The sequence below is a fragment of the Ovis canadensis genome, chromosome 10, assembly GCF_042477335.2.
Source record: "Ovis canadensis isolate MfBH-ARS-UI-01 breed Bighorn chromosome 10, ARS-UI_OviCan_v2, whole genome shotgun sequence".
Lineage (NCBI taxonomy): Eukaryota > Metazoa > Chordata > Mammalia > Artiodactyla > Bovidae > Ovis > Ovis canadensis.
The window spans coordinates 27,564,950-27,577,845 of NC_091254.1; the positions used below are offsets into that span (position 1 = coordinate 27,564,950).

The 12,896-nt window shown below is 41.8% G+C and overlaps 1 protein-coding gene across 3 annotated transcripts in view; it reads left to right on the top strand.

Moving 5' to 3' along the window:
• The first annotated feature begins 819 nt into the window (after positions 1 to 819).
• The window catches only part of DNAJC15 (DnaJ heat shock protein family (Hsp40) member C15), an 80,284-nt gene continuing 68,207 nt past the window's right edge, over positions 820 to 12,896 (top strand). The window contains exon 1 of one of the 3 annotated variants that reach the window (XM_069601251.1): positions 820 to 1,138. In XM_069601251.1, the coding sequence (XP_069457352.1) occupies positions 1,034 to 1,138 (105 nt within the window). In that variant the 5' untranslated portion in view covers positions 820 to 1,033. Of the gene's footprint in view, positions 1,139 to 1,310; positions 1,506 to 12,896 lie in introns of those variants that run through there. The other 2 variants (XM_069601253.1, XM_069601252.1) reach the window with 2 other exon arrangements.

Sequence of the window (12,896 nt, forward strand, 5' to 3'; positions counted from 1 at the left end):
TCCAAGGCACTGTTACAAGACCAAGGAGTGGGTGGTGACCCAAATCCTAGAAATCTCCACCCCTTCTCAAAAATAGTTGGAATAATCCTCCCACTCATCAACATATGAAATTAACCAGGCTGTAAAAACTAACCACACATTTCACAGTCTCACTCACCCTCTGCTATGGCCCACACTCTCAGTTCAGTTCAGTTACTCAGTCGTGTCCAACTCTTTGCGATCCCATGGACTGCAGCACACTAGGCCTCCCTGTCCATCACCAACTCCTGGAGTTTACCCAGACTCATGTCCATTGAGTCAGTGATGCCATCCAACCATCTCATCCTCTGTCCTCCCCTTCTCATGCCTTCAATCTTTCCGGGTATCAGGGTCTTTTCAAATGAGTCAGCTCTTCACATCAGGTGGCCAAAGTATTGGAGTTTCAGCTTCAGCATCAGTCCTTCCAATGAACACTCAGGACTGATTTCCTTTAGGATGGACAATAACAAAGTGGGTCTCTCTATATTCAAGTCAGCGCAAAACCATTTGTGGGGTGGAAGATAAAACAAGTTTCTTTGTAATTTCACCTTAAATATAGCCAGTCCTACAGGGGGAAGGGGTGGAATAAGCAGATGGTCACTTCGATTGCCCTCGTGGATGGGAGAATTGTGGTTTTAAACAGAAGTATGATCAGTAGTTGGGGTGTGTGTGTAGGGGGACGAGTATGGTGTGGGCCTTAGGGACTTTTGGAGAACTTCAGTCACTGCACTGAGATCTCAACACCAGATATAACATCAGATTGTAAGGATGCGGGGAGGAAGCTCCTTGGGCTTTGCCCCCGGAGTCTCGATGCGGGCTTTAGGTCTGCAAATGGGAAACGAACGACTTGATGGCACAAGCTGAGTGTGAACGAGATGCCCTGGGGCCGCGGCCTCCATCGGCGAGGCGGGCGTGGCGTAGGTGAAACCCGCGAGCGCGTCCCGGCCTCACTAGTTTGTCCCTGCGGCCGCCCCGTAGGCACCGCGGTGCTCCGAGTATCCCGAACCGCGCCGCCATGGCTGCCCGGGTCGGCGTCGCGCCCGCCGGAGAAGGCCTGCGCTACGCCGGGTCCTCGCAGCCCCCCGCCCAGCCGTCGGACGCCGACCTCGACCGCGGGCTGGTGAGTCTTAGCCGGCGCTGCCGCCGTCCTGCCCCTCCGAGCTGCCCGGGCCCGCCCAGTGGCGCCCCCCTGAGCCCCGCAGGCCCTGCCCGCGCCCCTCTGCGCCCCTTTACCTCCGGACGGGGGTCGGCCCGGGTGTTCATTCACTCTGACCTACCCCTCGTTCATTCAGCGTTCGTGCTGCTCTGTGCCCCGCGCCTTCGAGTAGGCGTGTTGGGAGACTCTCTGGTCCCTCAAGGAGCTTCCCCTCTTGTCGGGGAGACGGACCAGCACCAGGCAAGCAGTTGCTGTGTGATAACGAGCTGTGGGATGGATGCTCCCATCACCTAGGACGGGAGACCCCAGGCCAGTCTGTCGGGGCTCGAGGGTGAGAAGGGGAGAAGCCAGGGGAGGCTTCTATGAGAGAGCGGTGTAACCGTCGGTGTGAAGCTAAGATCTGAAGATTGAGTAGCAGCAAACTCAGTGAGGAGGAAAAAGTTTCAGATGCTAGCAGTAGTACCTACAGAGTCGTAGCTCAGGGACCACAGGACTCATAGCAAGGGGTCTCTTCAGGCTGAACTGTAGAGCTGGGAAAAGAAACTGTCCGGTATCAACATACTGCAAGCCACATGTGTTTCTGTTCTTTTTTGTTTTGGTTTGTCCGGGTCTTAGTTGTGGCACGTTGAGGCGCGCGGGGTTTTAGTTGCAGCGTGTGAACTCGAGGTCTAGTCCCCCGACCAGGGACTGGAACCTGTGTCCCCTGCATTGGGAGCTCAGATTCTCAGCCACTGGACTACCTGGGAAGTCCGCCGCATATGTGTTCTTAGATTTTCCGTAGTAGTTAAGTCTCTAAGTCTTGTCCGACTCTTGCGACCCCATGGACTGTAGACTGCCAGGCTCCTCTGTCCATGGGATTCTCCAGGTAAGAATACTGGAGTGGGTTGCCATTTCCTTCTCCAGGGGATCTTCCCGACCTAGGAATCGAACCCAGGTCTCCTGCATTGCGGGCGGATTCTTTACTGACTGAGCTTCAAGGGAAGCCCATTATATACGGATTTTTCATAGCCATATTAAAAAGTGAAAAATTAGTAGGTGGGTTTAATTTTAAGTGTGTTTTTATTTAATCCTGTATGTCCACAGTGATGTCTTGACGTGAAATCAAATAAACATTATTAATGAGATGTTTCACCTTTTTTTTTTTTTGGTACCAAGTCTGAAATCCAGTGAAATTTACACTAACAGGATCTTTCAGTTTAGACACATTTCATGTACTCAGTTGCCACATGTAGTTAGTGGCTACCTTATCGACCTATGCTCTCCTCCTATGGTGGGGATCAGGACATGGAAACTTCTGGTAAGCAACACATAAACAGGCAGGCGAATGCTGAGGACATTGGTACCATTTTGATGAGCTTTAGGGGAGAGACAGGTTTAGGCTGCTGTAAAGTTCTCTCAGGCTGTGTTTGAGAAGAATGGATTAATTGGAGAAAAATCTGGAAACTTGGCTCTTATATCTCTTATTCACATCACATTCCATCCTGATTCCACCCACAGTAATGCGTCTTGCCCTTAGATACACTGCACTTAATGTCCTTACTGTTGATTAGTCATACACAGTCTTGTGACATCTTTTATGTTGCCCTGTCATTTTCCAGAGTTTTTTTGTTTCTTAAGAGCAGAGACTGGGTATTTTCTTCTGTGGTGGTGGTTTAGTCAGTAAGTTGTGTCCGACTCTTGCAATCCCATGGGCTGTAGCCTGCCAGGCTTCTCTGTCCATGGGATTCTCTAGGCAAGAATAGTGGAGTGGGTTGCCATTTCCTTCTCCAGAGGATCTTCCCGACCCAGGAATTGAACCCGGGCCTCCTGCATTGCAGGCAGATTCTTTACTAACCGAGGGATTCTTTACCAATTGAGGGAAGCCCTTTTCTTCTAGTAAACACTCAATTTGTGCGGCTTCCCAGGTGGCGCTAGTGGTAAAGAACCCATCTGCCAGTGCAGAGGACGCTAGAGACCAGTTAGATCCTTAGGTTGGGAAGATCCCCTGCAGGAGCGCATGGCAACCCACTCAACTTACTCTTATCTGATTAACTGATAAATTCCTGGAACAGAGTCAGATGGGCTGGAAAGGTTTCAGAAAGCAATATGCTTTCATTCAACAGACATTTCTTGACCACTGCTGGATACCTACCAGGTATCAACCTTGGAATGAGTAAATGAACAAAACAGATAAAGGTTTGAAGTAGCAAACTCTTTGAGTTCTTGCTGTGTCTGATTCATTCCACACCGCAACCCTGTGAGCAAGGTCCTTTTCAGGTGTCACTTGAATGAGGAGACAGAGACTCAGAAAGTGGTAACTCATCCAGGATACTTCACCTAATAAGTGGCAGACCTAGGGTTTTAAATCCTAATGCTCTTTATTATTTATTTATTTGGCTGTGCTGGGTTTTAGTTGCAACGAACAGACTCTTAGTTGTGGCATGAGGGATCTAGTTCCCTGACCAGGCATTGAACCAGGGTCCCCTACATTGGGAGCATGAACTCTTAGCCACTGGACCATCAGGGAAGTCCCCTAGCACTCTACTGTGACTTGCTGAATCCTTAGAAATAAGGCTTTCTTTCTTTCTCTTCTTTTCATTGTTCAACTTTAAAAAGAAAATTGTAGTTGATTTACAGTGTTGTGCTGGTTTCAGGTATATAGCAAAGTGATTCAGATAAATAAATATATGTATATATACTCATACAGATATATATATATATTTAGATTCTTTCCCCTTATAGGTTATTACAAAATATTGATTACAGTTCCCAGAAATAAGCCTTTCAGAATGGAGTGTTCTGTCTGCGATATAAAGCAGATAAGATATTAGGTTGGGTAGAGCTCATCTCTTTATGGAGAATTGTAAAAATCTCAGTCCTGGACTGATTTGCAAGGCAATTGGAACCCTGTGGTATTTTGAAGATAGAAATAATATTGGTGATTTTTTTTTTTTTTTAATTTAACATCTGTAGATACTTTGGAAAAGGCAGTGTAGAGAATCTAAGCTGTCAGTCAGGAGACCTCTTCAGTAGTCCAGGCACATGGAAGCTAATGTGTAGGCCAGTGATTCTAAACCTTTCCACCCCAAGTGTCCCCTTTTTATAACAAATATGAAAGTCTCCTGTAATATCCTAAAGATTTATAGTCAATAAAAAATACCCATAAAGATAATTTTTAAAAGCAGTCTACTGCTCTAGTTGAAGCATAAAGGTACAATAAGTATTTTATTAGAAAATGACATGTCTGCTATATAAATATGTAAGTGCTCAAGTATGATTACATTAGAAGACACAGTGAAGTACTGATCAGTTGCTGGCATATTGCACCAGGCCACAGAAATCACTGTGAGTTTGATGGCAAAAGTGCAGGCTAATTTCAGATGTACTACACTGGCAGTCAGATACCGTAAGTGCCACTGTCATCAACAAACTAATTTCTCCCAAGTTGTGAACAATTTTTGGTTACAAAGTGGAATCTTTCCTCAATCTACATGATAGCTGCACTTCTGGAAAATTCAGTCTTAACTAACACAAATGTTATATGTAGTAAAGTCCTAGACTAAGATGGTCATACGCAGGCTTTTCACCTACTCAGTGTCCAGGGGAGTCTTTTGAAGCCTTAAGGGATCCAGACAGTTTGTTGTCCAGTGATGTCTCATACATTTTAGGACTGCTAGGATCAATAGTCCCCATCCATCAAATACCCTCCCTCCTATCCCACTCACTGTGACAACCAAAAATGTCCTCACAAATTTTCAGAAGGCCCCTAAAGGTCTTTTCTGCTTTTGTAAGGAATCATTGGTGCAGGCAGTGACCAGTGATACAGTAAAAGATAAGAAAGTTAGTAGTAGTAACCTTAGGGGAACTCAGAGGTCCTGAGAGTGATGGGAAGTTGACAAAAGGTGGTGTAACAAAGAACAGATAACTTAGGTATGGGATGTATTCACTAATCTCATTGAAAATAGTAGAAAATGAAGTGTTTGTCAAGGAATTGAAGTTGGAGAAGGAAATGGCAACCCACTCCAGTGTTCTTGCCTGGAGAATCCTGGGGATGGGGGAGTGTGGTGGGCTGCCGTCTATGGGGTCGCACAGAGTCAGACACAACTGAAGCGACTTAGCAGCAGCAGCAGCCTGTTTGAGAGATTTAAAAGATTAACATATAGGCAGAAATACCTGTGTAGTACTTTGAATAAAATATTATCTTACAATTAAATATTTCATAATCAGAGGTCACAGTCAACTTTGTTTTAGCAAAGCTGCTTCTCATGGACAAGTAGAAAAGAAACTTTAGAGTTTAGAGAAGAATACTAACAATTTTTGAAGCAGTTTGAACCATGCTCAGTTTGTATGACGTGGTAGCCTTTTAATTTTTAGTACTTTCCCAAAGAGCATACCTCCTAGTGTTATTGGGTTAGTGTAGCTAGCTTCCCAGGTGGCTCAATGGTAAAGAATCTGCCTGCCGATGCAAGAGCTACTAGGAGACATGGGATCCATCCCTTGGTGCCCTCGGTGCCCTGGGTCAGGAAGATCCCCTGGAGGAGGAAATGGCAACCCACTCCAGTATTCTTACCTGGAGAATTCCATGGACAAAGGAGCCTGGCAGGCTATAGTCCATGGGGTTGCAAAGAGTCAGAAAAGACTGAACACACACACACACACCCTTTTAAGAAAATTAGCCACGTATGTTTCTGTGTAAGCAAAACTGATACATGAAAATCAAAACATATCAAACATGAAAATTGTCAGGTGCTTATTCATTACCAAAAAAAGACCACTTTTCTTTTTCAATTGCAATTTGAATTTAAAACGTTTACCTTGAAGCTTCACTTTGAAGAAATCACATGGATTATCTATTATATGCTCATATTTTCAGCCTTGCCCTATTTTCCTCGCTGTTCTTTTACTGTAGAATAGTGTTCCATCACTGTATCATAAGAGGAGGCTAAAGTAAAATGTAAGCTCCATGGACAGGGATTTTGCTGTATTTCCAGCATTTGTAATGGTATCTGGTACATGGTACGCACTTCAAAAAAAAAACTGTTGAGTGAATAGTTGTTATTGTGGAATGGGAAGGAGTTTACTTTATCCTACAGATAAAAATACAAGATTCAGCTTATCTAAAGTGTAGTTCATTATATACCCTCTCCATACATGGCAATTCTTGTCTGTCGCCTACCTTGAATAATGCCATCATCACTCTTTCTCCTTTACCTCCATCAAGACACTTAGATCGTCAGTCCATCAAGATGCTTATTCTGTGATTCCTTTTTCTCCCTTCTCACTATTGGTTTTTATCATCTCTACCCTGGTCTGTTGTAATAGCCTTTAAAAACAGGTCTTTTTGCTCTGGTCCTTTACACTTTTAAAGTCACACTGCTATCAGTTATTTTTCTATACTACAGACCTAATTTTAGGACTATCAATTTTAAAAATTATTCTAACAAGGTCCTTGTTATTAATTTACCAAGGTCCAAACTTACCATGGGCTTCCATGGTGGCTCAGTGGCAAGAAGGACCCGCCTACCAATGCAGGAGACGTGAGTTCTCTCCCTGGAGGAGGAAAGGACAGCCCACTCCAGTATTGTTGCCTGGAAAATCCCATGGACAGAGGAGCCTGGTGGGCTACAGTCCATGAGGTTGCAAAGAATCGGACACGACTTAGCGACTAAACAACAACAAACTTTCCATGGTAACTGTTGAAATTGTATAAATATACCATTGTGATCTACAGGAGTCTTCATGAACTGACCCCTAAATAAACTGTTACCCAGCCCCATTTTCCATTCTCTGTTCTGTACCCTGAGCTGTGACTTTACCTACTGTAGTTTTCTCCTCATCTGAAATTCTTTGCCTGGCAAACTCCTTTTAATTTTTTAAGACTCAGGTTATTGATGTGACACCTTGCCTGACTCGAATCCCCTAGTAGATAAAGTTGTCTTATCCTCAGTACTTCCTTAGAAAGTCATACAGTTTTTTTATTTTTTATTTTATTTTAATTTTTATTTTATTTTAATTTTTATTTATTTATTTATTTATTTTTTAATTTTAAAATCTTCAATTCTTACATGTGTTCCCAAACATGACCCCCCCTCCCACCTCCCTCCCCACAACATCTCTCTGGGTCATCCCCATGCACCAGCCCCAAGCATGCTGCACCCTACGTCAGACATGGACTGGCGATTCAATTCTTACATGATAGTATACATGTTAGAATTCCCATTCTCCCAAATCATCCCACCCTCTCCCTCTCCCTCTGAGTCCAAAAGTCCGTTATACACATCTGTGTCTTTTTTCCTGTCTTGCATACAGGGTTGTCATTGCCATCTTCCTAAATTCCATATATATGTGTTAGTATACTGTATTGGTGTTTTTCTTTCTGGCTTACTTCACTCTGTATAATTGGCTCCAGTTTCATCCATCTCATCAGAACTGATTCAAATGAATTCTTTTTAACGGCTGAGTAATACTCCATTGTGTATATGTACCACAGCTTTCTTATCCATTCATCTACTGATGGACATCTAGGTTGTTTCCATGTCCTGGCTATTATAAACAGTGCTGCGATGAACATTGGGGTCCATGTGTCTCTTTCAATTCTGGTTTCCTAGGTGTGTATGCCCAGCAGTGGGATTGCTGGGTCATAAGGTAGTTCTATTTGCAATATTTTAAGGAATCTCCACACTGTTCTCCAGTGGCTGTACTAGTTTGCATTCCCACCAACAGTGTAGGAGGGTTCCCTTTTCTCCACACCCTCTCCAGCCATACAGTTTTTTTATTACATTATTTCTTATATCAGAATTATTTGTATATGTATAAGCACCTGTGTTGTGAAGTCTCAAGGGTCAGAACTCACATGCTTCTGTGATTGGCATTACAGTTGACCATGGTAGTCACTTAGTTGTTTATTTAAAGAACAGCTATTAACTTTTATTACTACTGAGTAGCTTTATAAACAGGGATGTTTAGTTCCACATACTTTTAAAAAATTTTAGTTTATTTTTTGTCTGCCCTAGATCTTGGTTGCTGCATGCAGGCTTTCTCTATAGTCACAGCAAGCGGGCTTTTCTAGTTGCGGCGAGCAGGTTTCTCTGGTTGCAGCAAGCTGGCTTCTCATTGCTGTGGCTTCTGTTGTTGCCGAGCGTGGGCTCTGGCGCGTGGGCTCAGTTGCCCCATGGCACCTGTAATCGTACCAAGCCCAGGGTCATGTCCCCTGCATTGGCAGCTGGGTTCCTAACCTCTGGGCCACCCAGGAAGTCCTTGGGTTCAACATATTGATGCGTGTGTTCTTTTTCTGTTGGATTTCTCCTTTATGTTAGTTTCTAAGGGAGAACAAGAGTCTGTATATGTTTTGCTCATTACTCTTTTCCCCAGAATTTAGCACATGGCCTGGCATAGATGCTAAATAAGTGTGTATTTATAAATAAATGCTAAGTGAACGTTGAGAGAGTGACTGGTCTCCCATCTTTGCTTTCTCCAGCACAACTACTTTTTTGAGGCCGAATATTTTTTTACTTTTATTTCCCTCTGGTACAACTATTATCTATCTTGAACTTAAATGTTGCAGTCTTAGGATAGAAGTTTTAGCATTTTATAACACTTTCAGGCAGTTTACATTTATCTAGAAGGTTATTTACTGCTTATGCTGTTTTGGAAGAATAAAATGCCTCAGGGAATTTGTAAACAGTTTTTATGCTCCACCACCACCCCCTCGCCCACAAGCAGTAGCAGCTTTGCTGGAGTGCGCTGTTTTCCATGTTCTCAGAAATTCTTTGATTCATGGTAGCAGAACATTTAAAGTAGTTTTTCTCAGTGTGTGTGTGTTTTGGTGGATATTTAAAACTAGGTGATAATAACAGTTACTTGACTTGTCCCACCTGTTGATTTGCTGGCATTATTTAAATAGTGCTTCTTCTCTTTGAAACGTATCTTTTAAACTAAAATTAGATATTCTTTACAGGCAAAGACAGTTGTAAAGATCTTTATTCTCTCAGTTCTAAACGTGTAAGTTTCTACCTAATGATTCACAGAGGAATGAAACAACTAGAGGAAAGAAAAATGGAAGACCAGAGGGCCTAATCTTAGAGCATGATGAACTGACAGCCTTAGGGAGTTAAAAAGGCTATCATAAATGAGATTCTGTGATGGTTATTTTTTTTAATGGTAAAGAGGCCATGTATTAAAGGTTAAGTATAGTCAGAGTGCACATACACTCTGACTTCTGACTTCTGGTGTTGCTTTTCAGCTTTAGGGAACTGTATCGCCTGATGCTTCTGATAACATAGTCAGTCTCCCGCTCTGTTTTTAACATCTGTCGATGCGCTTCAGTTTACTCGTTCTTTTGAACACCCAGCGCGTGAAAGCTGTGCACTGGGTGTGGGATGCGTGAGCCAGCACTGCCGCCCTCAAGGATGGAGGGCAGCAAACCGCTTGTAAAAGGCTGAGTAGTAGTTTGGGTTTGAGAACCTTATGGCCTCTGTCAGAGAATTTTAAGTAGAAGTTTTAGTAAGTGCCATGTTGTTGTTAAGGACTTCCCTGGTGGCACAAACAGTCAAGAATCTGCCTGCAGTGCTGGAGACCCGGATTCAATCCCTGGATTGGGAAGATCCCCTGGAGAAGGAAATGGCAACCCACTCCAGTATTCTTGCCTGGAGAATCCCATGGACAAAGGAGCTTGGTGGGCTGCAGTCCATGGAATTGCAAAGAGTCGGACACAACTGAGCAACTAACACTATGTTGTTGTTCAGTTGCTAAGTTGTGTCTGACTCTTTGCAACCCCATGGACTGCGTCACGCCAGGCCTCCCTGTCCTTCACTGTCTCCCAGAGTTTACTCAAACTCATGTCCTTTGAGTCGATGGTGCCATCCAATCATCTCATCCTCTGTCACCCCCTTCTCCTCCTGCCCTCAGTTTTTCCCAGTGTCAGGGTCTTTTCCGGTGAGTAGGCTCTTTTCATTAGGTGGCCAAGGTATTGGAGTTGATACCAAATTTGTTGATACCTAATTTTATATTCCCACTTGGCATAACTCTTTCATTCCTTCCTTCCGTTTTAGAAAACTTGTGATATTCTGTTTAGAAACAGCTTAGAGTTGTTGACTACTTTACTCTCATTGTTAAGTGTCAGTGTATCTATTTCTGGTACTGTTTATTATCTATATTCTGTCAATATGATAAAGTTTTTTTAACTGAGATTTTGTGGAGGATTTGTCTCAGGTACTTGTAGTATAAAATCACTTTTGGCCAGAAAAAGTGTGACCATGTGGGATCTTCTAAAGTCTTTTCTTTATTAATAATCTTTATTAATGTTACTAACAAACCTTTTTCTGAGTTTGTTTCTCCTTAAACAGTGCTTCCCAATCTTTTCAACCTGTAAATTTTCATACCTGTCTCCTGCCCCCTATATGTTAATAATATTTTTAATTTTTGATCACTGAATATATACAATTGAGATGAAAATTAATGCTGTGAATGTATTGAGTTCATGATATGCAAACAAATAGGAAGGAAATGAACTAACTTTTTAGTGAATGCTATTAATCAAACACTGTTATATTTTCCCGCTTCTCATTATTACTAGTGAAGTTGGATACTACTTTTTGTCATTTTACTCATAAGAAAACTAAGGATCAAAGTGGTCAATTAACTCTCTCAAGGTCATAGAGCTAGCAAGTGACCAGACTAGGACATGAAACCAACTTTGACTTTAAGAGTCCTTGACTTTTTTATATTATCATATTTTTTACTGTTTTTACTTTTTGCTGTACGAATGTTTTACTGTTCCATCATTTGGATATCAGAAATTGATGAAATTCAGTTCCAAAAAATGATATACAGTCTTGGTTTGGGGGTAATTTTTAGAGCCTTCAGAAGCTTCAAGATGTGTTTAAAAATTCTTATATTTCAAAACAGAGTTAATTTTATTTCACCTCAACTCAAAAAGGAAGAAAATACTGCTGTATAATGAAACTTAAGCTAAAAGCATTGCTACTTTAAGAAATTATGGCTTTAAACTAAAGACCCTATTTTAGGAGTAAAAGTAGCTTTCAGAAAATGTTGATTTCCCAAGAAAAAAGAATAAGCAAATTGCAAGGTGTTGCAGGTAAACCGAAAGAAAGAGTTTAAGGAATGCTGGCCAGGGAATTCGAAGTGGGTATAATAAAAGACTAAGAGTATATAAGGGATGGGACTAGCAGGAGACACAGCCATCACTTTTACAATCAGGGTAGGGATAAAATTAAGGGATTAATTTCTCAAGGATTAAAAAGGAGATCCCAAAGATCAGGTGTATTTGTTTTTATTGAAGAATTTCTTTTTAAAGTTTATTTTAAAGTAGACAGTCAGAGGGTTTTCTGACTGGAGAAGTTAGTTATTATGAATAATCCCCTTGGCAACCACTCCAGTATTCTTGCCTAGAGAATCCCATGGATGGAGGAGCCTGGTAAGCTCTGGTCCATGGGGTCGCAAAGAGTTGGACACGACTGAAGCAACTTAGTGCACACTGACTGGTGGGCTCATCCCAAGATTTTTCTTTTTAAATAAACTTTATTTTTTCCTGTGATTTTAAAAGAAACGATTGTATAATATCATGTAGTAATTGAAATAGCTACCATTTATTGAATGTTTACCACATGTAAAAATATGAGGTGATGTATATGTATGTCCTAATTCATAAAAACTCAGAGCAGCCCGAGAAGTAGGTTATTATTAACCTCATTTTACAGATGAAGAAACATTGGTATCCCTGGAGAAGGAAACGGCAGCCCACTCCAGTACTCTTACCAGGATAATCCCATGGACAGAGGAGTCTGGTGAGCTATAGTCCATGGAGTTGCAGAGAGTCTGACATGACAGAGGATTGTGCACGCAGCATGAAACACTAGTATAGAGGTTAAGTAACTTGTTCAGGGTTACATTGCTGACATGTAGAGAGCAATTCAAACCACATTTCTCTGAACTGCAAAGTCTGTGATCCAAAGTCTTTGTTTCAGTGATAAAAGGTAGATAATAAGAATATATAACTGCTGTTAAATGTTTTGGTTTATAGGATTCCATTTTTTTTCCTGGTGTATATGCTGACCCTCCTGTCTTGTAGCTTTTATTCTCTACCATGGTCTGTAAACATTCCTCAATATATTATTTAATTGTGGGCGCAGATTTTGGATATGCCTTTGTTTATTTAACTATTCTTCTATTGTTGGGTATTCAGATTGTTTCCAGTTTTATATATTACAAATAACGCAGTGATGCATATTCTTACGTAGAAGTTTTCATGCACCTCTCTGTTTTCTTAGCCTAATGACATGAATATGTTTAAGGCTATTGATTCCTAGGACGAAATTAACAGACTGTCCCAACTTGAATTTGCAGAATCAGTTTGAGAATGTTCATTGAACCACTCCCTTGACAAACTGTAAGGCTTTGAGTTATTAGCTGAATGGATGCCTCTCTTTGTTAATGGCCTTTATACCGGAGTGTGACAGATTGCCACATGGCCCTACCCAGAAGTTGAAGGAGGTACTGGTAATTCTACTTTCATACTTAACAAACTGGTTGGTTTTATTTTAAATGTAGGACTTCTGGACATACAACTTCCTGTTGGAGGATGAGGGAAGGTAACATTTTGTGGGGTTGGGGGGGAGGAAATTATAAGAAATGGGGACATCAAGAACCAGTGCTAGGGTCTAGTTTGACATTAGATAATTAAGTGACACTATTTTCTTTAGGTAGTTTATAAAACTACCCAGTA